General features: G+C 41.6%; 1 protein-coding gene across 1 annotated transcript in view; it reads left to right on the forward strand.

The window, feature by feature from the left end:
* LOC112253083 (glutamate receptor ionotropic, delta-1-like) overlaps positions 1 to 27,962 on the forward strand; it is a 358,887-nt gene that overhangs the window by 247,330 nt on the left and 83,595 nt on the right. The window contains exon 4 of the mRNA XM_042323612.1: positions 3,723 to 3,928. Within this exon, the coding sequence (XP_042179546.1) occupies positions 3,723 to 3,928 (206 nt within the window). The remainder of the gene's footprint in view (positions 1 to 3,722; positions 3,929 to 27,962) is intronic.

Genomic DNA, 27,962 nt, shown 5'->3' on the forward strand with positions numbered 1-27,962 from the left:
CACAGTTGGACCACAAGTTAAATCATGGTGAAATTGTTTATTTTACCCACTGATAGAAAATAGGCTTTCACCAAATCGATAGACTGAAGAGTACAGTTTGGACAGTACAACAGAAATTACGCTCCAGGTTATGTGCATTTGTTCATTGTGAGTGAGTTTATTGTGGCCAGACATGGGCCTATAGTTTTGCCCGAAGGAGCACAAGGAAGAAAGCAGATGTGCACATTATGTCGGTCTGCTGCATGAGTTTGGTCAAGTGTTTTCTTGTTATTGTAGCCCTGAGCAGTATGAACACAACAATGTATGTTAGCACTGTCAGTTCTCTATTCTCTCTAGCGAATTTGTTCATGCAGCTGTATGCTGTCTGATTTACAATGCGTGTGTGTGCTTGTGTGTGTGTGTGTGTGTGTGTGTGTGTGTGTGTGTGTGTGTGTGTGTGTGTGTGTGTGTGTGTGTGTGTGTGTGTGTACATAATGTGTGCATGCATGTGTGTTTTTGATTGGCTTTCACCAAATTGACAGGATTTTCATGATTTTTTTATCCCTTTAAGTTCACCCACATATACACCTGTATATGTACAAACACACACACACACACACACACACACAATGAGGATGCCATGGCCTCCACCGCCCTTGCATGTCAAGCTCTGATCAGAGGCATTGAAGTCGATTAGAGTCTGAGTAATCTAATTAGTAATCTAATTAGGCTGCATTAACATAGATGGAGGTTGATATCATGATTGACGGAGGAACGGGAGGATGAGGTCTTATCTTTGAAATGGCATTTGCCTCAGTACACAAAAGGCTGATGCATATAGAACACATTTCCATCAAGATGTACTGTATGCGATACAAGTGCTATTTTCCGTCTGCCCACAATGCTTTATTTATCAAGGTGTTATGACAGCAAATGTTTTCTAAATAATGCTGCAGATATTTTCACCACAAGTGTATTGAATCATAAGCAAAGGTTATTAAATGTGTTTGTGCATACTGTGATATAATGCAGATTTACGCATAATGCCTGTCATACTCCAATAGGTCTGCAGAGACATCTTATACTTGGTTTGAGAAACAGCTTATGGGAACTCATGTAAAAACATCTCGCTACCTTCTGGTCAATTATTTTTTGCCAAAAAATCAAGATAAGGTAGCCTATTAATATTTTTTGTGTGATGAAACTGAGCCTCATAGCAGATTCACTGCAAGACCTTGAATTCTCTCTCCGAGATGGAGTATATTTATTCCAGATTTGTATTCAGAAGTGATGCTTGAGAAAACATGTCCAGAAATCTGACCCATAATTCCCCATTAATCCTCTTTTCTGCCCCCTGTCCATGGCCAGGATAGTGTAGCTGTGCTCTGGAAGGCAGCCCTAGGTGTAGCACTGGGACTTTGAAGTCAGTGTCAGCCATCTTAGCCTGGGCCCTCACCCTGAGCTGTTGCATGGCCGCCTTTCATCCAGGATTCATTTTGTGGTGGTATGAGAGAAATGTCACTGAAAACTTATTTTTTTAAAGGCAGGACCAAAGTTGACGTTGTGTTATTCTCCGTACATTTGCCTTGGGGAATGACTTGAGTAAACCTGTCCATTGTCCTTGAGGCCTCATTTCTAGTCCATTACATTTACTCTCATTCTCTGGTTTCAAGATGAAAACAAAAGTGTTTTTTTCACAAAGGGAAATCGTGAAACCAATAACTTATTTTCCCTGTTTCACAATAGGCTAGGTAAACTCGAGACGGGGAGAGAAATAAAGAGAGAGAGAAAACACCATACTTTTGCTTCAAAATGAGTTGGGGATCAGGAGAAAATACAATGTCTGAAATATGAATCCTGAAGAGTACATTTTGGAAAGTACAACAGAAATTTTCCTCCAGGTTATGTGCATTTGTTCATTGTGAGTGAAGTTATTGTGGCCAGACATGGGCCTATAGTTCTGACCAAAAGAGCACAAGGAAGAAAGCAGATGTGCACATTATGTCGGTCTGCTGCATGAGTTTGGTCAAATGTTTTATTGTTATTGTAATTTCCTTTTGTGGCCCTGAGCAGTATGAACACAACAACATACAACTTATTAGGTACACCCATCTAGTACCTGGTCGGACCCCCTTTGCCTCCAGAACAGCCTGAATTATTCGGGGCATAGACACTTTGCTCAATTGGTATCATGGGACCTAAAGTGTGCCAGGAAAACATTCCCCAAATCACTACACTGCTGCCACCAGCCTGTACCATTCAGGATGGGTCCATGGACTCATGCTGCTTACACCATCAGCATGATGCAACAGGAAACGCTGGAGACGCTTCTTCTTGTTTTTAGCTGATAGGAGTGGAACCCTGCGTGGTCGTCTGCTGCAATAGCCTCTTCGGGACGAGTTGTGCGTTTTGAGATGTCTTTCTGTGCACCACTGTTGACCTGAGACATTATTTGTCTGTTTGTGGCTCGCCTGTTAACTTGCACAATTCTTGCCATTCTCCTTTGACCTCTTTCATCAACGAGCTGTTTTCTCCCACAGGACTGCCAATGGCTGGATGTTTGTCACACCATTCTCGGTAAACCCTAGACACTGTCGTGTGTGAAAAGCCCAGGAGGCCGGACATTTCTGAGATACTGGATCTGCATGCCTGGCACTGACGATCATACCACGCTCAAAGTCGCTTAGGTCACTCGTTTTGCAGGTTCTAACATTCAATCGAACAGTAACTGAATGTCTTTCTGCCTGTCTGCCTGCTTTATTTAGCAAGCCACGGTCACTGTCTGTAGGAGCGATCCATTTTCTTGAACAGGTTGGTGTACCTAATAGGCTGACTAGTATGTTAGCACTGTCAGTTCTCTATCCTCTCTAGCGAATTTGTGCATGCAGCTATATGCTGTCTGATATACAATGTATCTGTGTGTGTGTGCGTGTGTGCATGTGTGTGATCGTACATGTGTGCATGCGTGTGGAGACTCCACCTCTGTGGACTGTCTGCTCTGAACACTGATGAGGGTCCTGAATAAGTAATTAATCCTCTAGAGGTGCAATGAGAGAAGAATGGGAAAAACCACAAACCCACACACAGAGAAGATTGCCACTATTCCCACTGTGCAGAGTGAGACACTCTTTGCAAATGGCACGGTTCACCTCTCTTTAAAAATCCAGTTTGACATTTGGCATGGCTGCAGCTACAGCTGTTGGCTTGTTAATTCTCTGTGGAGATCCCGGCTTCCCTCCCCCTTTAATTTGCCTGTTCTGCACAACATCTCTGGAGAGGCTTCCCTCCACATTTCTCTGGGGGATACACACCCGCCACTAACTTCACTGGCTGTAACCTATAAACAGAGAAAATCTGTGTATGGAAACTGAAGCTTTGGTAGGTATACAACAGAAATTCAAACACCTGTTAAAACACATTACATTTTTTGGCTTATAACAAAAGGAAGCAAAGCTGTTTGATGCTGATCGCTGAAAGCTTTTCACATTTACTGCCACTGAAATAGCCTTGAACATGCCAGAGTGGAGAATGAACTGACAAACCTGTCCAATATCCTTTAGAGAAGGGAGGCACGACTGTCACTTTTCCAGGAAGGCCTTTTGGACCTAAACGTCAATGTTGTGAGCAAAAATGTAATAAAATAATCAGTTAATCAGTTCAACTTAGTTACAGTTGCACCTGCCTCTGATGTTCCTGTGTTTTTTGGCTGTACTTTCAACTGTTTGTCTCTGCTTCTCTTTCAGACATCCGTGGACTGCAGACATTCCTGGACCAGGCGTCTCGGCAGGGTCTGGACGTGTCTCTGCAGAGGGTGGACCGCAACGTGAGCAGGGTGTTCACCAACCTGTTCAGCACCATGCAGACTGAGGAGCTCAACCGCTACCGGGACACGCTGCGGCGGGCCGTGCTTCTCATGAGCCCCCGAGGAGCACAGGTGTTCATCCACCAGGTGAGGGGTGTGGTCACCAGCATGGTACTCTCTGTTCTGTTTGGGATTAACTGAAAGGTCAAATGGTGATGTTATTTCGATATGGGGAAATCTCAAATGACCCTGCAGAGGGGGTTGAAATGTGGAGATGAAATGAGATGTACGGTATCACAGGCCAACTGGACTGTGAAATAGGTGAATGCCCTACATATCCCAGAAAGAATTTCAACTGGTTATCATCCTGAAAATTAAGCATACGCACTGTATATTAATAAATTACAACACAGATAGTGAATACACCATGGCTTTAAAGTTTTGACACCCGTTTGATCTCCCCCCTGTGAATTCCACAGCATCTGTTTTCCTCACTACTGGGTGTAGGCAGATTGTGCGTGATTTGATCTCCATTTCAATTAATTAGAGGCTTTTGGGGGTCATAAAAAAAAGATAGTTGCCGTCTTGTAGCTCATGACTGTTTTGACAGGTGAGCTGCTTCCTGCCGCGAGACATGATCCACAACTCAAAGTCTTGGTGGATATGTGCATACCTGCATACTCAAGTGCATGTTATATATTTTCCTACTCTTTAATCAGTAAGCCCCTTTTCTGTTGTTCCCGCAACCGCAATAACTCTCATAGATTAATAACACACATCCTTCATTTACCTAGCACTCCAGAGGCCAAATTATAATATGATCATGTATAAACCAGCAAGGGACCAAATATGTTAATGATATAGAAAATCATTAAAGGCCCAGTGCAGTCAAAATCTTCCACACTATGAGGTTGGAATAATACTGTGAAATTGTGAAAATGATGATAATGCCCTTTTAGTGTAAGAGCTGTTTGAAAAGAGCGCCTGAAATTTCAACCAGTTTTGGCGGGACGGAGCTTTGTCCTGCCTGGTGACACCACCAGGTGTTAAATTTGTTAATAGACCAATGAGAACGTGAGTTCCAAACCTCTAGGCCAATAACAGCTAGCTTTCAGTTTTCCCCTCCCCGCTCAGACCAATCCCAGACAGTCCTAGCAAAATTATGTCTGTAATTACATTAAAGTAGCTAATATGAAAATATACTGGTAATGCAATTGGATGAACAACACCATAACCATGGCTACGTGATTTGAAATGGCAATGTTGTCATGGTGATTCCACTCTAAAGAGGGTTGCCAGCTGACATATGACACCTCCTGGTGGCCATGTTGGAAGACCACCACATCAATTCTTCCAATGACAACAGCTGAGTGGCTACCCTAAGCTGCATGATAACAGTGCCTAAAACAAGTCTGTTCACTAGTTGGTCAATTTCTGTGCAGTATTTAACTGCTCTAACAAGGCAAGAAAGACAATGTGGGAAAAAGTGTTTTTACAGATTACCCGCAATCATGAAACACCAAGGAGATTACTCAAGAACTCTCAGAAAAGCGAAGAAACCTTTTGGCCTGTCAAGACCTGAACCCAGACAGCTGTCAGTACAGGTTCTGCTCTGATCATTTCATCACTGGTAAGTCTAATCAATTACGAGTTTAGTTTAGCTGTTAGCTGTTATGCTAACCAGGTGTTAACAACAATACTCAAGTTAGCCAACATTAGCTAACTAGCTAAATAGCTTGTAGTCTAGCTATTAGCATGCGTCTCTCTCATAGGCGACACGTGAGTTTCAAGTTTTGGGGAAGCAATTTTTTCACCATACCTTTATAATAAACATTGCATACATCTATCATCACATTTGTAGACTAATGAAAGTCTACTCATCCTAATGTGATGAGTAGATTGGATAGTTATAATTTATTAGGCTATTAATATAACTTAATCTAATCACTGTGCATGGCTGAGCCCATAGTGGCATAGGACTATAAACTATATCAGATACATTTCTTCTTTCTTTGACCTAGAAAAAATGTGGCTTTTGATAAACACATTTCATGCAATTCTGATATGACTGGAAACATTAGCAGAATCTTTTTTAATATAACAAATCATGGGGTAGCCTAGGCCTACTCTGCTGACACTGACAAACAGATCAATTTAACTTTTTATGGCTGCAGGGGCAGTATTGAGTCGCTTGGATGAAAATGTGCCCATTGTAAACAGCCAGCTCCTCAGACTCAGTTGCTATTATATGCATATTATTGTTAGTATTGGATAGAAAATATTCTAACGTTTCTAAAACTGTTTGAATTATGGCTGTGAGTATAACAGAACTCATGTTGCAGGCAAAAAACGGAGAAATTCCACTTCCTGTTTCTATTTTTTCTGGGGGTGGCAGATTTTCAACCAAGCTCTCATTGAAATTACAGCGAAATATGGATGAGTTTTCACTTCCTACGCCTTCCACTAGATGTCAACAGTCAATAGAACTTTGTCTGATGACTCTAATGTGAAGGGGGGTCGAATGAGACAGGAAATAGTCACCGCTGCTACGAGCTGACCATGCTTTCACCATGCGCGTTCACAGGGGAAGGACCTGCGTTCCACCGGTCATCTGAGGTGTTACAGAACTTTTGGACATTTCGTCACGTTATAGTGGATGCGCTTTGTGACTTTGGAATTCTTTACCAAACGCACTAACCAAAGTAGCTAATTGGACATAAATAACGGACATTTTCAAACAAATCAAGCATTTATTGTGGAGCTGGGATTCCTAGGACTGCATTTTGATGAAGTTCATCAAAGGTAAGGAAACATTTATCATGTATTTTCTGGTTTCTGTTGACTCCAACATGGCGGCTAATTTGGCTACTGTTCTGAGCTCCGTCTCAGATTATTGCATGTAAATTTTTTGATATAAATATGAACTTTATCAAACAAAACATGAAGTCCTATGAGTGTCATCTGATGAAGATAATTCAAGGTTAGTGATTAATTTTATCTCTATTTCTGCTTTTTGTGAATGCTATATTTCGCTGGAAAATGGCTGTGCTTATTGTGGTTTGGTGGAGACCTAACATAATCGTTTGTAGTGCTTTTGCTGAAAAGCATATTTGAAATCGGACACTTTGGTGGGATTAACAACAAGATTAACTTTAAAATTATATAAGACACATGTATGTTTTAGGAATTGTAATTATGAGATTTCTGTGGTTTGAATTTGGCGCCCTCTATTTTCACTGGTAGTTGTCATATCGATCCCGTTAGCGGGATTGCAGCCATAACAAGTTAAATAACCTTGTCTTGAATGCAACCATCTAATCTAGGTCTACGAAAAGGGGACACAAATTGTACAATATGACGTCCATCTAGGCTGGAAGAGGACATTATGCCGCATTCAAAACAACTGGGAACACGGGGACAAAAACGAGCTCAGACTGAATAAAAAATTGTAAAAATCAATGGCCATCCAACTTGGAATTCCATGTTGGAGACTCAGGCATGTTTCTAGAGCTCTGACTTTCCGACCTGAAGATCACTGACGTCACGATTTGAAAGTTCCCAGTTGTCTTGAAAGCACCATTATTGTCCAAAAAAACTCCAGTGGCACTGACCTAATTATAATTTGTTGAGAACTTCATTCATAAGAGGAAGGAAACTGTACATTACAGCAAAGGACAAAGGCCTCAATGGAATATGACAACCTCCTATGTTGACTATTATTTGTTCCAGTCCAACAATATATTGAATCTTTATATGACACTAAAATATCTGAATGAATTAAACAATGGTATACTGTAGGTGACATGAGGAAGTGATATGCAAACATCAGGTATGCTTTTCATTTGTTTATGTTCTGTAGGTTAACTAGCTGACCTCTATCAAGACACCAATGTCGACTGTAAAGATGAACGATGCTGCAGCAGCATCAGTTTCTACTTCTACTACTTTGTCATTTTCCAGAATATGACAGGAGACATCCCTCAGTTAGACAAATTGGTTGTCATGTGCTATGACTTGGTCAATCTGAATGATTCTGTTGTGCCGTTTGAGAAAAGAGCACCTTCACCTTGTCAGCATGACAAAAGTGCACCCTTAAACCGAATGAAGTTTGTAGCAATAGCTACTGACTTAACAGAAACATAGTTTCACAGTAATTTATTTATGTACACATGTACACTACCGGTCAAAAGTTTTAGAACACCTACTCATTCAAGGGTTTTTCTTTATTTTGACAATTTTCTACATTGTAGAGTAATAGTGAAGACATCAAAACTATGAAATAACACATAAGGAATCATGTAGTAACCAGAAAAGTGTTATATATTTTATATTTAAGATTCTTCAAATAGCCACCCTTTCCCTCAATGACAGCTTTGCATACTCTTGCCATTCTCTCAAAGTTCCCACATATGCTGAGCACTTGTTGGCTGCTTTTACTTCACTCTGCAATCTGATTCTTCCCAAACTAAATTTGGTTGAGGTCGGGGGATTGTGGAGGCCAGGTCATCTGATGCAGCACTCCATCACTCTCTTTCTTGGTGAAATAGCCCTTACATAGCCTGGAGGTGTGTTGGGTCATTGTTCTGTTGAAAAACAAATGATAGTCCCACTAAGCCCAAACCAGATGGGATGGCGTATCGCTGCAGAATGCTGTGGTAGCCATGATGGTTAAGTGTGCCTTGAATTCTAAATAAATCACAGACAGTTTCACCAGCAAAGCACCCCTACACCATAACACCTCCTCCTCCATGCTTTGCGGTGGGAAATACATACACAGAGATCATCCGTTCACCCACACCAAGACACAGCGGTTGGAACCAAAAATCAAAAATTTGGACACCAGACCCAAGAACACATTTCACCGGTCTAATGTCCATTGCTCGTGTTTCTTGGCCCAAGCAAGTCTCTTCTTATTATTGGTGTCCAGCACTTGAAGAAACTTTCAAAGTTCTTGACATTTTCCGTATTGACTGACCTTCATGTCTTAAAGTAATGATGGACTGTCATTTGTCTTTGCTTATTTAAGATGTTCTTGCCATAATATGGATTTGGACTTTTACCAAATAGGGCTGTCTTCTGTACAAACAATTTCATGTCAGCACAAGGCATGTACACAATCTAGTATAATGATTAGCCTCATACACCTTGTCTACTGGTATCGTTTTTAAATTGAGAACATATAGCTAAACAATATGTAAACAATGTGTGAGTTAAGCTATTCCCTACTTCAGATGCACAATGGGTTGCTTTGCACATGCTCATAAGGCTAATGCCATCATACTGTAGGACTGTAGTTCCCAACTTCAGTTCACTATCCAAAAATAAAGGGTTAAATACATGTAAAAAAATATATATATTTCATATATACAGGACAGACACTTCAGAACAAACTTCCTTTTGATATTTGTTGGGAGACTGTTGTTCCATATAGTGAATCTATTATTCAATGCATTTGTATTGGCTAATAACAGTAAGGACAAATCAAATGTTTCATTAAACAATTTGTTTATATTTGTTTCTGATACTTCAAGTGGTCTTAAAATTCAAATCAAATAGCAAAATGGTCCTTGGTATGACCTTCTTAAAACAATTCCATATAGCTTAGTAGAACTCCCCCTCCTCACCCACCCAGCATAGACAGGGCTTAGACTGTTTATTGCCAAAAAATAAGGGGATAGATACATCTTTCCTTTATCTTTCAGATATAAGACAGACATTTCAGAACAAACTTCCTTTTAATTTTTTTTGTGAGGGACTACCTGATGTTCCATGTAGTACATCTGTTATTCAATGCTTTTGTATTAGACAGGGCTTAGACTCTTATGGGTTAAAGACCATTTATGATTGAACGGAAATGTGGTCGGAGGCTCCGTATGGAGGGTGTGGCGCAATTGTGGAGCCTCTTGAGGCATGCAGAGGCCAAATGTAGCTCCATACCGCATCGCCGTGCTCCTCACAAATTTTGTAACAATGCGGAGGGCTCCGTATAGCTCCACATTGATATAATTGGTTGACGGTAGGTGGGGGCGGGAGGTCCTGTATAAACACAAACTCACTTCCTTGACAACTTCCTGCTCAACAGCTTTGCTCCACGAATACCCTGAATTCTACAGGGGCTGTATCACCGTAAATGCTGTACCGTGATATGGCTTTTGAGTAACCCTATGTGCTCAAAGCTGTTTTTATCCTGGAAAAAGTTATGATACCTTATTGATGTTTAATATGGATGTCTTTATCATCCTTAGAGTTACACTGAAATGTCCCACCACCTTGCTATAGATTCATCAAAAATAATGTTCTCTCCCATTTCGCAACCATAGGATTGGCCATAAGAGGCAGAATTGATGCCCACTCCAAACTGAAAAATCCTATAATTACAAAACATTAAGAACACCTTCCTAATATTGAGCCTCAATTCGTCGGGGCATGGACTCTACAAGGCACATGTCCCACAGTTGTGTAAAGTTGGCTGGATGTCCTTTGGGTGGTGGACCATTCTTGATACACATAGGAAACTGTTGATAGTGAAAAACCCAACAGCATTGCAGTTCTTGACACAAACTGGTGGGCCTGGCACCTACTACCATACCCCTTTCAAAGGCACTTAAATCTTTTATCTTGCCCATTCACCCTCTGAATGTCCCACATACTGTACATAATCCATGTCTCACAGCAGCTTAGACCCCAGCTACATTATGGAAGTAAACCATATGGCTATGGTAAACAGTTAACCACTGAACCAAATTGTGTTTTCAGATTGTGTATTTTGGGATGAAATAGTGCAGCTAGCGAGTTTTGGATTTCTAATCCCTTTTAACACTAAAGCTCTATAGGCCAATGGCCACTGATGTTTGATTTTGTAAAAAAAAAAAAGTCCTTCTCCTTCCTTGACTTCCTAAATGTTTGTATTTCAAATCAAATCAAATTTTATTTGTCACATACACATGGTTAGCAGATGTTAGTGTGAGTGTAGCGAAATGCTTGTGCTTCTAGTTCCGACAATGCAGTAATAACCAACAAGTAACCTAGCTAACAATTCCAAAACTACTACCTTATAGACACAAGTGTAAGGGGATAAAGAATATGTACATAAAGATATATGAATGAGTGATGGTACAGAGCGGCATAGGCAAGATACAGTAGATGGTATTGAGTGCAGTATATACATATGAGATGAGTATGTAAACAAAGTGGCATAGTTAAAGTGGCTAGTGATACATGTATTACATAAGGATGCAGTAGGTGATATAGAGTACAGTATATACGTATACATATGAGATGAATAATGTAGGGTATGTAAACATATTAGGTAGCATTGTTTAAAGTGGCTAGTGATATATTTTACATCAATTCCCATTATTAAAGTGGCTGGAGTTGAGTCAGTGTGTTGGCAGCAGCCACTCAATGTTAGTGGTGGCTGTTTAACAGTCTGATGGCCTTGAGATAGAAGCTGTTTTTCAGTCTCTCGGTCCCAGCTTTGATGCACCTGTACTGACCTCGCCTTCTGGATTATAGCGGGGTGAACAGGCAGTGGCTCGGGTGGTTGATGTCCTTGATGATCTTTATGGCCTTCCTGTAACATCGGGTGGTGTAGGTGTCCTGGAGGGCAGGTAGTTTGACCCCAGTGATGCGTTGTGCAGACCTCACTACCCTCTGGAGAGCCTTACGGTTGTGGGCGGAGCAGTTGCCGTACCAGGCGGTGATACAGCCCGACAGGATGCTCTCGATTGTGCATCTGTAGAAGTTTGTGAGTGCTTTTGATGACAAGCCGAATTTCTTCAGCCTCCTGAGGTTGAAGAGGCGCTGCTGCGCCTTCTTCACGATGCTGTCTGTGTGGGTGGACCAATTCAGTTTGTCTGTGATGTGTACGCCGAGGAACTTAAAACTTACTACCCTCTCCACTACTGTTCCATCGATGTGGATAGGGGGGTGTTCCCTCTGCTGTTTCCTGAAGTCCACAATCATCTCCTTAGTTTTGCTGACGTTGAGTGTGAGGTTATTTTCCTGACACCACACTCCGAGGGCCCTCACCTCCTCCCTGTAGGCCGTCTCGTCGTTGTTGGTAATCAAGCCTACCACTGTTGTGTCGTCCGCAAACTTGATGATTGAGTTGGAGGCCTGCGTGGCCACGCAGTCGTGGGTGAACAGGGAGTACAGGAGAGGGCTCAGAACGCACCCTTGTGGGGCCCCAGTGTTGAGGATCAGCGGGGTGGAGATGTTGTTGCCTACCCTCACCACCTGGGGGCGGCCCGTCAGGAAGTCCAGTACCCAGTTGCACAGGGCGGGGTCAAGACCCAGGGTCTCGAGCTTGATGACGAGCTTGGAGGGCACTATGGTGTTAAATGCCGAGCTGTAGTCGATGAACAGCATTCTCACATAGGTATTCCTCTTGTCCAGATGGGTTAGGGCAGTGTGGAGTGTGGTTGAGATTGCATCGTCTGTGGACCTATTTGGGCAGTAAGCAAATTGGAGTGGGTCTAGGGTGTCAGGTAGGGTGGAGGTGATATGGTCCTTGACTAGTCTCTCAAAGCACTTCATGATGACGGAAGTGAGTGCTACAGGGCGGTAGTCATTTAGCTCAGTTACCTTAGCTTTCTTGGGAACAGGAACAATGGTGGCCCTCTTGAAGCATGTGGGAACAACAGACTGGGATAGGGATTGATTGAATATGTCCGTAAACACACCAGCCAGCTGGTCTGCGCATGCCCTGAGGGCGCGGCTGGGGATGCCGTCTGGGCCTGCAGCCTTGCGAGGGTTGACACGTTTAAATGTTTTCCTCACGTCGGCTGCAGTGAAGGAGAGTCCGCATGTTTTAGTTGCGGGCAGTGTCAGTGGCACTGTATTGTCCTCAAAGCGGGCAAAAAAGTTATTTAGTCTGCCTGGGAGCAAGATATCCTGGTCCGTGACAGTGCTGGTTTTCTTTTTGTAATCCGTGATTGACTGTAGACCCTGCCACATACCTCTTGTGTCTGAGCCGTTGAATTGAGATTCTACTTTGTCTCTATACTGACGCTTAGCTTGTTTGATTGCCTTGCGGAGGGAATAGTTACACTGTTTGTATTCGGTCATGTTTCCAGTCACCTTGCCCTGATTAAGGTTCGCGCTTTCAGTTTCACGCGAATGCTGCCATCAATCCACGGTTTCTGGTTTGGGAATGTTTTAATCGTTGCTATGGGAACGACATCTTCAACGCACGTTCTAATGAACTCGCACACCGAATCAGCGTATTCGTCAATGTTGTCGTCTGACGCAATACGGAACATATCCCAGTCCACGTGATGGAAGCAGTCTTGGAGTGTGGAATCAGATTGGTCGGACCAGCGTTGAACAGACCTCAGCGCGGGAGCTTCTTGTTTTAGTTTCTGTCTGTAGGCAGGGATCAACAAAATGGAGTCGTGGTCAGCTTTTCCGAAAGGAGGGCGGGGCAGGGCCTTATATGCGTCGCGGAAGTTGGGATAGCAGTGATCCAAGGTTTTTCCCGCCCTGGTTGCGCAATCGATATGCTGATAAAATTTAGGGAGTCTTGTTTTCAGATTAGCCTTGTTAAAATCCCCAGCTACAATGAATGCAGCCTCCGGATATATGGATTCCAGTTTACAAAGAGTCAAATAAAGTTCGTTCAGAGCCATCGTAGTGTCTGCTTGGGGGGGAATATATACGGCTGTGATTATAATCGAAGACAATTCCCTTGGTAGATAATGCGGCCTACATTTGATTGTGAGGAATTCTAAATCAGGTGAACAGAAGGACTTGAGTTCCTGTATGTTGTTTTGGCCACACCACGTCCCGTTAACCATAAAGCATACGCCCCCGCCCCTCTTCTTACCAGAAACATGTTTGTTTCTGTCGGCGCGATGCGTGGAGAAACCAGCTGGCTGCACCGTCTCCGATAGCGTCTCTCCAGTGAGCCATGTTTCCGTGAAGCAAAGAAAGTTACAGTCTCTGATGTCCCTCTGGAATGCTACCCTTGCTCGGATTTCATCAACCTTGTTGTCAAGAGACTGGACATTGGCGAGGAGAATGCTAGGGAGTGGTGCACGATGTGCCCGTCTCCGGAGTCTGACCAGAAGGCCGCTTCGTTTCCCCCTTTTTCGAAGTCGTTTTTTGGGGTCGCCGGCTGGGATCCATTCCGTTGTCCTGGGTGAAAGGCAGAACACAGGGTCTGCTTCGCGAAAGTCATATTCTTGGTCGTACTGATGGTGAGTTGACGCTGCTCTTATGTTCAGTAGTTCTTCTCGACTGTATGTAATGAAACCTAAGATGACCTGGGGTACCAATGTAAGAAATAACACGTAAAAAAAACATAAAACTGCATAGTTACCTAGGAACGCGAAGCGAGGCGGCCATCTCTGTCGGCGCCGGAAGAGCGCAGAATTTTGAAATCACAAACGGAAGAGTAATTTGAGTCTTTTCAGCAGCTTTTTCCCACTGCTATTCCCAACTTAACCCGCCAAGATAATGCGTTGTAGGACGTTAGTACCCAGCCAGGCGCTAATGTGTCTCTCTCTCCTCACTGTATGAATTATTTAATTTTTTATTTTTTTATTTCACCTTTATTTAACCAGGTAGGCTAGTTGAGAACAAGTTCTCATTTGCAACTGCGACCTGGCCAAGATAAAGCAAAGCAGTGTGACACAGACAACAACACAGAGTTACACATGGAGTAAACAATAAACAAGCCAATAACACAATAAACAAGTGAATGACACAGTAGAAAAAAATAAAGTCTATATAGAGTGTGTGCAAAAGGCATGAGGTAGGCAATAAATAGGCCATAGGGGTGAATAATTACAATTTAGCAGATTAACACTGGAGTGTTAAATGAGCAGATGATGTGCAAGTAGAGATACTGGTGTGCAAAAGAGCAGCAAAGTAAATAAAATGAAAACAGTATGGGGATGAAGTAGGTAGATTGGCTGGGCTATTTACAGATGGACTATGTACAGCTGCAGCAATTGGTTAGCTGCTCAAATAGTTGATGTTTAAAGTTGTTGAGGGAAATAAAAGTCTCCAACTTCAGTGATTTTTGCAATTCATTCCCGTCACTGGCATCAGAGAACTGGAAGGAATGGCGGCCAAATGAGGTGTTGGCTTTGGGGATGATCAATGAGATATACCTGCTGGAACGTCCTATTCATGAAAATCATAAATGAAATATATTGAGACACAGCTTAGCCTTTTGTTAATCACCCTGTCATCTCAGATCTTCAAAATATGTTTTACAGCCAAAGCTAGACAAGTATTTGTGTAAGTTTATCGATAGCCTAGCATAGCATTTTGTCCAGCTAGCAGCAGGTAACTTGGTCACGGAAATCAGAAAAGCAATCAAATTAAATCGTTTACCTTTGATGAGCTTCGGATGTTTTCACTCACAAGACTCCCAGGTAGATAGCCAAAGTTCATTTTTTCCCGAAATAGCTCCGTTTAGCTCCGTTTGTTCTTCACGTTTGGCTGAGAAATCGCCCGGAAATTGCAGTCACGAAAACTGCGAAAAATATTCCAAATTAGCTCCATAATATCGACAGAAACATGGCAAACATTGTTTATAATCAATCCTCAAGGTGTTTTTCTAATATCTATTCGATAATATATCCATCGGGACAATTAGTTTTTCAGTAGGACCGATTGGAGTAATGGCTACCTCTGTATTTTACGCGAGAGTCACCCTGGGAGTCATCAGGTGACCACTTACGCAATGTAGCAGCCTACGGCTATTCTTCAACATGAATGCGTAAAACTACGTCACAATACTGTAGACACCTAGGGGAATACGTAGAACGCGTAAGCTAGTTGATAGCACATCCACAGCTCAATAGGGACTCATTGGAACGCAGTGCTTTCAAAATATGGGGCACTTCCGGATTGGATTTTTCTCAGGCTGTCACCTGCAACATCAGTTCTGTTATACTCACAGACAATATCTTTACAGTTTTGGAAACATTAGAGTGTTTTCTATCCAAAACTGTCAATTATGTGCATATTCTAGCATCTTGTCCTGTCAAAATATCCCGTTTGAAACGGGAACGTTTTTTTTTCCCAAAAATGAAAATACTGCCCCTAGAGTCGCAACAGATTTTAAGAGGCTCCTCTAGAGTCGCAACAGATTTTAAGAGGCTCCTCTGTCCTCCACTCGTTACCTGTATTAATGGCACCTGTTTGAAATTGTTATAAGTATAAAAGACACCTGTCCACAACCTCAAACAGTCACACTCCAAACTCCACTATGGCCAAGACCAAAGAGCTGTCAAAGGACACCAGAGACAAAATTGTAGACCTGCACCAGGCTGGGAAGACTGCATCTGCAATAGGTAAGCAGCTTGGTTTGAAGAAATCAACTGTGGGAGCAATTATTAGGAAATGGAAGACATACAAGACCACTGATAATCTCCCTCGATCTGGGGCTCCACGCAAGATCTCACCCCGTGGGTTCAAAATGATCACAAGAACGGTGAGCAAAAATCCCAGAACCACATGGGGGGACCTAGTGAATGACCTGCAGAGAGCTGGGACCAAAGTAACACAGCCTACCATCAGTTACACACAAAATATAACTTTTTGGTAAAAACTCAACTCGTCGTGTTTGGAGGACAAAGAATGCTGAGTTGCATCCAAAGAACACCATACCTACTGTGAAGCATGGGGGTGGAAACATCATGCTTTGGGGCTGTTTTTCTGCAAAAGGACCAGGACGACTGATCCGTGTAAAGGAAAGAATGAATGGGGCCATGTGTTGTGAGATTTTGAGTGAAAACCTCCTTCCATCAGCAAGGGCATTCAAGATGAAACGTGGCTGGTTCTTTCAGCATGACATTGATCCCAAACACACCACCCGGGCAACGAAGGAGTGGCTTCGTAAGAAGCATTTCAAGGTCCTGGAGTGGCCTAGCCAGTCTCCAGATCTCAACCCCATAGAAAATCTTTGGAGGGAGTTGAAAGTCTGTGTTGCCCAGCAACAGCCCCAAAACATCACTGCTCTAGAGGAGATCTGCATGGAGGAATGGGCCAAAATACCAGCAACAGTGTGTGAAAACCTTGTGAAGACTTACAGAAAACGTTTGACCTCTGTCATTGCCAACAAAGGGTATATTACAATGTATTGAGATAAACTTTTGTTATTGACCAAATACTTATTTTCCACCATAATTTGCAAATAAATTCATTAAAAATCCTACAATGTGATTTTCTGGATTTTTTTTCTCATTTTGTCTGTCATAGTTGAAGTGTACCTATGATGAAAATTACAGGCCTCTCTCATCTTTTTACGTGGGAGAACTTGCACAATTGGTGGCTGAATAAATACTTTTTTGCCCCACTGTATTTATAGTTGTCCACATATTCTAGGTGGGACCCGTCCACGGTGGTGATGCTAGTCGGGCAGGCAGGTGCGGGCAGCGAACGGTTGAAAAGCATGCATTTGGTTTTACTAGCGTTTAAGAGCAGTTGGAGGCCACGGAAGGAGTGTTGTATGGCATTGAAGCTCGTTTGGAGGTTAGTTAGCACAGTGTCCAAGGAAGGACCAGAAGTATACAGAATGGTGTCGTCTGCGTAGAGGTGGATCAGGGAATCACCCACAGCAAGAGCGACATCATTGATACATACCGAGAAAAGAGTCGGCCCAAGAATTGAACCCTGTGGTACCCCCATAGAGACTGCCAGAGGTCCGGACAACATGCCCTCCGATTTGACACACTGAACTCTGTCTGCAAAGTAGTTGGTGAACCAGGCAAGGCAGTCATTAAAAAAACCAAGGCTATTGAGTCTGCCGATAAGTCTGCCGAATGACAAATGGATGGGCAGTAATTGTGAACGTTACTTCACATTTTAATTTAAATTAGGCCTTAGTTAATGATAAGGGTAAAGAGGTTGATTTAATTTTCAAAGACAATAGTGGAATGATGAGTTTGTGTTAGGCCTATTTATCAACTCTGGTGCTCATGTTTATAGCAAATAATTTGACCACTCGAGTTCATATCATTTTCTTTTATGTTTTACTTTGCAAAAAGGAGCTGTTACGGGTTTTATTTACTATAACTCTATTACTAATCAAATGTATTGTAAATGAAATGAAAACATGCTACGTGTTGCAGTAGGCCTTTAGAATAATGCAAAACATATCCTTGTCTCTATCCGAGTCGATGAGCGAAGGAAAGCAAACGATGCCAGTCTACCAAATGAACGACAAATGGATGAATGGGTGATAATTGTGCACGTTACTTCACAATCAAATTTAAATGATGCCTAACTGAATAAGGAGGGTGAAGAGGTGTAATGATGATACAACCATAGTGTAATAATAAGTTTGTGTTATGCTTATTCACCATCGTTGGCAGTCATGTTAATAATTTGATTGTGCGCCTTGCTGGTTGATACCGTTCTCGTTGACATTTTACTTTATAAAAATAAGCTGTTCCGATATTACTAATCACATTTATTGTAAGGGAAACAAAAACAAGCTACATGTTGCAGTAGGCCTTTAGAATAATGCAAAACATCTGTGACTCTATCCAAATTGATGAGCAAGGGGAAACAAATAATACCAGTTAGCCTGCACAGCTGGCCCATTGAAACTACACCCAAACTATACTGAAACTAATTTCACACAAAATAAGAGTTAGCCTTTAGACAAGATTAAATTTACAATAGTCTAATGAGTGACAGTATTATCAGTTGTCAAATTGTAATTGACAGATGCAGAGCATCACTTTCTCAAATCGTCTTTCAGAGTCACATGCAGGTTAAACATTTAGATTTCTGTATAGTACTAGAAAGAGCATATTCCGCAGTTTCTATGACACTTACCTTGGTCAAATAATTCTCAAAATTCAAGAGGTGCAGCTGTCACATTCTGACCTTTATTTCCTTTGTTTTGTATTAATTTAGTATGGTCCGGGCGTGAGTTGGGTGGGCAGTCTATGTTTGTTTTTCTAGGTTTTGGGTATTTCTATGTTTCGGCCTAGTATGGTTCTCAATCAGAGGCAGGTGTCATTAGTTGTCTCTGATTGAGAATCATACTTAGGTAGCCTGGGTTTCACTGTATGTTTGTGGGTGATTGTTCCTGTCTCTGTGTTTGCACCAGATAGGACTGTTTTTGGTTTTCCACATTTATTGTTTTGTTAGTTATTTCATGTCTAGTTCCTTTATTAAAGAACATGAATAACCACCACGCTGCATTTTGGTCCGCTTCTCCTTCACCACAGGAAAACCCTTAACAGCAGCTCTATTTCCAAAGTAACTCTTTCCAAGAATATCTGCGCTGTCCATGCGTTCAGAATCACTATTTTGTTTTCTTTTTTCAACACATTTTCTCATTTCCACAATGTGTCTTTAGACCTGCGAAAACACAATTATAATGGACTTCTTTGTGGTGGAGTTGAACTAGTGGTTTTCTGTTTTTACTTATAGCCTACAGTAGAGTAATATAAACTAATAAAAATACTATTTTGTTTTTTAAAATAGTTGTTTTTTTTTGTTTTGTAATGTTACCTAAGACCTTTATAAACACAACCAAATTATTATTATTTTGATAGCATATCAGTCGAAAATTGGCTTTAGGCATACATTTTTCACTAGGACTTTGTAGACTTATACAAACATATCCTTGACTCTATCTAAACAAATACCTATTGTTGTTATACTTTTACATGGATATATTTATTCATGCAATTCATACTCTACAATTGTTTATGCTCTATTTATCAAGCTTTGGTGCTTACAGTATGTTTGTGCACCCTGGAGGTTGATATGCATCTGATGCGTCTGCTAAATGGTATTCCCGGCAACGTTCTCTCGCGGGTACTTACAGGCTGAAAGGCCATGCGGTTCTAGTGTTAAACATTGGATTTGCCTATTTCTTCTGCATCCGTAGATACCAAGTCTGTGTGATTAATGGGGGCTGACCTAGAGCAGTATTTTTTGAGACAAGGGCAGATCCCGAAGGGGGCCGGGTCTTTTATACAAGATGTCTATTGAGTTCAAATGGTTTGAGCTACAAACTATTAAAAGCTATCTATGAAAATACGAGACTCTCATGAACAAGCACATGTAACACAAGTCATTATAAGGTAAGGGGTTGTTCTACATAGAAGATAATTGGAAATCACATGACATGGTGTTTATAATACTGTAATAAACTCACAACCTTCACACATTTGTCACTGACTGAATTTCCCATTTAGCAAATAATTGATTTACTTACAGCATTCATATAAATTCATTTTATTAGGTTTATACTTTGGCAGGCCTTATTTTCTATTGGCATTTGTCAATAAAACTAATTTATGCAACTATTTATGTCAAAATGTTTTGGGTTCTACTTGTAGCTCTGGTTGTTCTGAAAATTAAACGGTAAAACACCTAATTGTTAGGCTAAATATAGGGGCTGGACATGCAGATGAATGAAAGTCAGATCAATTAAAAGCCCATTTTTGCTGGAATCTCGAGACTGATAGTGTTGGTGGTGTGCTTTGGGAAAGAGCCTTTGTCGTTGTCTCATTTAGTCAAGAAAACACCACAGTGCAGTACACCCAGATTGAACGTGCTGCTTACAACCAGCTGCTTTTCCATAATGGTTTACTATAATCATGCATAAAAACAGACTTAACGCAGGCAGGTAGAGATTCTCAGATTGTCAGTAGCCACTGTGGGGCTTTAGAGAAGCGCATGGAATTTCAAACCTTGGAGGTAATAAATTGTCTCCTATCTTGATGACCTTGACTGGCAGTAGTGGATTACAGTACAATGGTTGTAGTTTCCTAATTTCCCGTGATAAATTGTAACATTTTCAATATCTGGCTTTCTATGGGGGGGATACAATATCAATTACCACCGTGGCTTGTCAAGGTAATGTAATTTTTGGATGATTCATCCTCTTCATCATTGGAATATTCTCAAGATTGTGTGATGTCATAGTTAAGTCACTGTAAAACATAAATAAGTAGCAGGCAGGATAAATAATAACATGAGTCAAGTAGACAGTTGTGATGCTCATGACTTCATGCATGCAAGTTGACGTTACCATGGACTGAGATGATCTTTGCAGGCAGTTCCTGAGCATTTGACACAGGGAAAACACATTCAATGTCTCAGGGCCCTCAAGAATCATGTATGTCTGTTACTTTGTCAAGATGGTGGATGACTACTTCTTTAGAAATCAATCTTTACTTGTCAAGAGGAAAACTGATAAGCCATTGATGATTAAAACCACGTCTGAAATGTTGTCCAAGTTGCAATAAACAAGTATGTCCTTGCTCTAAATGGTGTATTGATGCCAAGGATAGTGAAGTGGTTGTGTTCTGTAAAAGCGATCACTTTGATATGCCATTACGGGCTGCTTTGTAGACGGACAGTGGTGATGACTTGTCTAGCCGAGACTCAGAGCCACTGACATGACAACCCAGGGGAACTATACACCATCACCCTCCTCTCCCTTCCTGAAGGGATAGCAATAGATAGCTTTTGACAGTTACACTCCCTCAATAATATATATACATATATATATATGTATATATATATAAACTCAGCAAAAAAAGAAACGTCCGTTTTGCAGGACCCTGTCTTTCAAAAATAATTCGTAAAGATCCGAATAACTTCACAGATCTTCATTGTAAAGGGTTTAAACACTGTTTCCCATGCTTTTTTAATGAACCATAAACAATTAATGAACATGCACCTGTGGAACAGTCGTTAAGACACTAACAGTTTACAGATGGTAGGCCACTAAGGTCACAGTTATTAAATCTTAGGACACTAAAGAGGCCTTTCTCCTGACTCTGAAACACATCAAAAGAAAGATGCCCAGGGTCCCTGCTCATCTGTGTGAACGTGCTTTAGGCATGCTGCAAGGAGGCATGAGGACTGCAGATGTGGCCAGGGCAATAAATTGCAATGTCCATACTGTGAGACGACCACGTGTTACAACACCTGCACAGGATCGGTACATCCGATCATCACACCTGCGGGACAGGTACAGGATGGCAACAACAACTGCCCGAGTTACACCAGGAACGCACAATCCCTTCACCTGTGCTCAGACTGTCTGCAATAGGCAGAGAGAGGCTGGACTGAGGGCTTATAGGCCTGTTGTAAGGCAGGTCCTCACCAGACCTCACCGGAAACAACGTCACCTATGGGCACAAACCCGCCGTCACTGGACCAGGCAGGACTGAAAAAAAGTGCTCTTCACTGACAAGTTGTGGTTTTCGGATTCACGTTTATCGACGAAGGAATGAGCGTTACACTGAGGCCTGTACTCTGGAGCGGAATCAATTTGGAGGTGGAGGGAACGTCATGGTCTGGGGCGGTGTGTCACAGCATCATCGGACTGAGCTCATTGTCAGTTCAGGTAATCTCAAGGCTGTGAGTTATAGGGAAGACATCCTCCTCCCTCATGTGGTACCCTTCCTGCAGGCTCATCCTGACATAACACTCAAGCATGACAATGCCACCAGACATACTGCTCGTTCTGTGCATGATTTCCTGCAAGACAGGAATGTCAGTGTTCTGCCATGGCTAGTGAAGAGCCCGGATCTCAATCCCATTGAGCACATCTGGGACCTGTTGGATCGGAAGGTGAGGGCTAGGGCCATTCCCCCCAGAAATGTCTGTGAACTTGCAGGTGCCTTGGTGGAAGAGTGGGGTAACATCTCACTGCAAGAACTGGCAAATCTGGTGCAGTCCATGAGGAGGATATGCACTTCAGTACTTAATGCAGCTGGTGGCCACACCAGATACTGACTGTTATTTTTGATTTTGACCCCCCTTTGTTTAGAGACACATTATTCCATTTATCTTAGTCACATGTCTGTGGAACTTGCTCAGTTTATGTCTCAGTTGTTGAATCTTGTTATGTTCATACAAATATTTACACATGTTAAATTTGCTGAAAGTCAACTCAGTTGATAGTGAGAGGACGTTTCTTTTTTTTGCTGAGTTTATATATATGTCCTTATTGTTTTGTCAAAGTCAGTGAGTTACAGGTGTGAAATAGAGTAATAGGAAATTATGGTCTGGAAATTGCGTTCACTTACAGTGGGGAGAACAATTATTTGATACACTGCCGATTTTGCAGGTTTTCCCACTTACAAAGCATAGAGAGGTCTGTCATTTTTATCATAGGTACACTTCAACTGTGAGAGACGGAATCTAAAACAAAAATCCATCAAGTCACATTGTATGATTTTTAAGTAATTAATTTGCATCCTATTGCATGACATAAGTATTTGATCACCTACCAACCAGTAAGAATTCCGTCTCTGTTAGTTTTTCTTTAAGAAGCCCTCCTGTTCTCCACTCATTACCTGTATTAACTGCACCTGTTTGAACTTGTTACCTGTATAAAAGACACCTGTCCACACACTCAATCAAACAGATTCCAACCTCTCCACAATGGCCAAGACCAGAGAGCTGTGTACTCATCCTTCTTCTTCCTCCAAACACGGCGAGTGGAGTTTAGACCAAAAATCACCATTCTCCATAGTCTCCATTCTCTCCCCAGAGTCCAAGTATCCACTCTCCCCAGTGTCACAGATGGTAATCCACTCTCCCCAGGTTCACAGATGGTAAATCCACTCTCCCCAGTGTCACAGTGGTAATTCACTCTCCCCAGTGTCACAGATGGTAATTCACTCTCCCCAGTGTCACAGATGGTAATTCACTCTCCCCAGTGTCACAGATGGCAATCCACTCTCCCCAGTGTCACAGATGGTAATTCACTCTCCCCAGTGTCACAGATGGTAATTCACTCTCCCCAGTGTCACAGATGGTAATCCACTCTCCCCAGTATCACAGTGGTAATTCACTCTCCCCAGTGTCACAGATGGTAATTCACTCTCCCCAGTGTCACAGATGGTAATTCACTCTCCCCAGTGTCACAGATGGCAATCCACTCTCCCCAGTGTCACAGATGGTAATCCACTCTCCCTAGTGTCACAGATGGTAACCCACTCTCCCCAGTGTCACAGATGGCAATCAACTCTCCCCAGTGTCACAGATGGCAATCCACTCTCCCCATTGTCACAGATGGCAATCCACTCTCCCCATTGTCACAGATGGTAATCCACTCTCCCCAGTGTCACAGATGGTAATCCACTCTCCCCAGTGTCACAGATGGTAACCTTTTACCTTTGGACGTTCCTGAATCTACTGATGTGAGATGGATAGGGCTGGACATAACTTGTGCTTGTTATCACCCGATGATTCATTGCCTCAACACAGAACACAGTGATGGCACCAAAAATCTGTTTCCAACCACAATCTGCCCGCCGCCCTTACCATGATCCATCACTACTACCCAGCTGCAACCCTGCCCACAGTGTTAATCAAAGTGGCCAACTATAATTAAACATTTCCAATTCTGTTTTCAGCACTAGAATTTTAAACACAAGTATATGTCTCAGCACAGCTATCCAAAAAGAGTCTCTATTTCAATTAGACTAGCCACAATGATAATGAAGATCGCTGGTGTTGATTGCTTAAGTGGCGTCACTTGGAGGTAGGGAACTCTTCATTTTGGGCACATAAAGTAATACTACAATAGCAAGGTAAGTGTTAGACATTGAACAGAAGACTCAAATCCAACTCAATTGCAATGCAACCTAGCATGTCCCCATGCGGGTTTTGCACTGGTTTTGCTATTACAGCAGAATCAACATGGGGATATTTTGTTATCCCAGAAGATATTATGTGATCCTTTTTAAGGAAGATATATTATTTCATTATTGTATACAACCACTCAGTGTTGGATTTCCCTCAATTATCCATAAGATGTGTTGTTAATCTTTTATTGCAAAGGGACACTGCTTACATTTAATGTTAGCTCATCATGACTTCCAAATTCATCTTACCAAATATCTCAACATATTATGAAAACCAGGGCAGCACACATTTGTCTGTTCATTATTTATATTGATCAACATTAACAAATCCCACTTAAGAGGGATGTCAATTAGAAACATATCAAAAAGTTATTAATTCTAAGATGAATGTTGGATCTAGGGTTTGAAAAATAACTTGCACTCATGCATGAAATAAGGTTCTGTATTTATGTTCTTGTGTCAACCTTGTGTTCTGTTTCTTTGTGTTCTTGAACATATCCCTGTCTTTCATTGTTCATTGATTTCACCTGTGTTAGTTACTCACCTGGTCTCATCAGCTCCTTATTATGTTCAGTTCATTCTGTTTGTGCCTTTGTGAGGTATTGTTCATTTTGACCCTACTAAGCCTTTTTCTAGCTTGTTTGCGAGAACGAGTTATAGCCTTCAGTCCTAGTTTTGATTCACCTGCCTGTTTGCCTACCTGTGTATGACCATTGCCGTCCGAATAGTACGTTGCTCACCACCTAATCTCTTTTTAATTTTCTTGTACACAAAGATGTACCATCTTGTCTTGGTGATGAGATGCAACCAATGGATGCGATCAGATGCAACCAGTGGTGCAAAATGTCCCAGGAAATCCATAGAGTTCAGGGCAATGTGAAGCTGTGAAGACCCCAAAGGACCCAGTGGATGAGGGCAAAGGTGGCTGCGGTGATGCCTGTCTTGGTCAAAGGGGTCCCAGGAGTTTATCTTGGTTACTGTTCAGTCTTATCATTCCTCCTCTCTGACTGTAGAGCAGCCACCGTTGGCCTCATGTCCTCTCCCAGTGCCCCTGTATGTGACTCTTCAATTCCCTTTTCTTCACAATAACATCATGACAAATTGAGCCTGCCATTGAACGATCTATCATTGCCTTACATCTCATCCTCCTTTGCCCTCTGCTCTCTCCCCCGCTCCTTCTTGCAGAGATTCTCTAGTTTTCCTTTTTCCAACAGATGGCTCTTAATGTAATCACCCTGTTGCAGGAGAACTTTCCTGCATGCAAGAAATGTAAAACTTATAGTGTATTTGTAATTTCAGAATTAGATTTTTTATCAAACCCAACAAAAATGGCCATTAATTATAATCCACATAATATTTCACTTTTCCTGTTGCTGCAGGATTATTTTCCTGCTGTAGCAAACTGGCTCAAATTAAGATTCCACATCTGTACATTCTTCAGAATGGTTTCATGTGTCGCCCTCTGTGCTTTGTATATTTCCCCTTCAATATTGTGATATTGTTTTGACTCTCGTCTCCTTTTGTATCAAACTTTCTCATATCCCTCTCTATCTCTCTCACCCTCTCTCTCTCTCTCTCTCTCACTCTACCTCTCTTTCTCTTGCTGTGTCTCTCGCTGTATCTCTCTTACTGTCTTTCCACATACATTACTGCATATCATACCACTCTCTACCTCTCTATTTCTCTCCCAGTTTCACCACATCTCTATTTCATTCTCTCTCTCTCTCTTTCTCTGTCTCAGCACCCCCTTTGGCCTCAATAAAACATGATAAGACAAGGTCAATCTCTATCTCACGGTATAATATGTGGTATTCATCATCTTGCACGCTGTAACCTGGGGAGAGGCTGACATAAAGGGAGTAGAAAAGACACACAGATTTTTAAAAATGCAGACATTGTGGAAATCAACCTTTGGCCTCCATTAGTTTCAGCCTTCACCATTCTGAGAGAAAAAACTATTTACTTCCCCAAAATGTTGAAGTCCATTATGCTCGTTCAAGAATAATGGATTTTTGTTTCCATTTATATCTGAGTGGGTGTCCAGTGTCATATAATTCTACCTGAGTCCTGCGGATATTATCAATACCCTACCATGTGGTGTAAATATTGATTTAACCTCTTTCTAATAAAGCAGGAGTTGCCTATCTGCATGATATAGACAATCAAGTTGTTAGTTGCATAGTCCCGTGTATAAAAATATGAAATGAACATTCTCCTATGCTGTTTATTTCTCAAGTGGGGAGCTATAATCAAGAAAAAATACTGTATATTCAAGTTCTGGTATTAAAATGGAAATGGCTGCAGTTGGAAAGCTGTTTACATGATGGATTGCTATTACTTATGGTATTATGAATCATATGGGGAAGTAAAATAACTTTTCATAAATAATTTGCCTTTTCTTAAGTAATCTCTTAGAACTGCGTGAGAGGCCTGTTTCATACTGTTCATTTAGGGGAAAGGGTGTGGCCAAAAGCATGATCTTAATAGGGCAGGGGACACTTCAGTGACATATGTTATGTCTTATCATCATTAAGTTGTGATGATAGTGAATTGTAGCAGTAGAAGTCATTTTGACATGTTGATTTTGTTCTGTTTCACCCTTAGACATACCTGTTATACTAACTGTACTGCCCCCCATGTGTCCCCATTGATTATGGTATCCAGGTATTGTTTATGGGAAGGAACTAGTGCACCAGGGGGCAAAGACAATTTTCAACCATCACCAGTACATTACAGTGATATACCAATCTTTTTTTTTTTTGAAAATGTATATCACTCAATGGGATCTCACTGGTCTACAACCACCATTTTCATCCATTAAGTCACAGTGCCTTCAGAAATTATTCATACCCCTTGATTTATTCCACATTTTGTTGTGCTACAGCCTGAATTCAAAATGGCTCAAATAAATAAAAAATCTCTCACCCATCTACACACAAATACCTCATAATGACAAAGTGTAAACATGTAGAAATATTTGCACAATTATTGGAAATTAACAAAAATCTATGTAATCCATTTTGAATTCAGGCTGTAACACAACAAAATGTGGGATAAGTCAAGGGGTATGAAAACTTTCCAAAGGCACTGTACCTGGTCCATATTTTAGAGATATCTGTCATATCACAAATCCTCTTTCATAAAGGGAGGGGTAAATGTCACCCCGTCCTATATCACAGTGTTCAGTGCAGAGAATGGACATGTTTTTAACACAGTTCAATGGACAACATGAACTCATGTCCAGTAAATTGAATTTGTGCATCTCCATGGCGATAACCAAAAGGTATTCACATCTTGACAGAGGGTGATACATTTTCATGGATGTGTGTGATTTCCAGACATCCTTAGTGTTATTCTTAGTGTTACCTCTTGGACACCTTTTATTTTTATTTTTTTAACCAGGCTGGACCTTCACAGTCAGCACCAGTGGAGGATTTAGGTATAGGTGACATGTCGGCTGCCGAGGGCTGCCCGCACAAACATTTTTGGAATGGTGACATTTGCGCAATCAGTTTTCTATCACTCATTTGCACGACACGTCAATGATATCATGTTACCGTGTGGGATTGTGGGTCAATTAACCTTGTGGG

This window comes from Oncorhynchus tshawytscha, linkage group LG06, assembly GCF_018296145.1.
Source record: "Oncorhynchus tshawytscha isolate Ot180627B linkage group LG06, Otsh_v2.0, whole genome shotgun sequence".
In the NCBI taxonomy this organism is placed as follows: domain Eukaryota; kingdom Metazoa; phylum Chordata; class Actinopteri; order Salmoniformes; family Salmonidae; genus Oncorhynchus; species Oncorhynchus tshawytscha.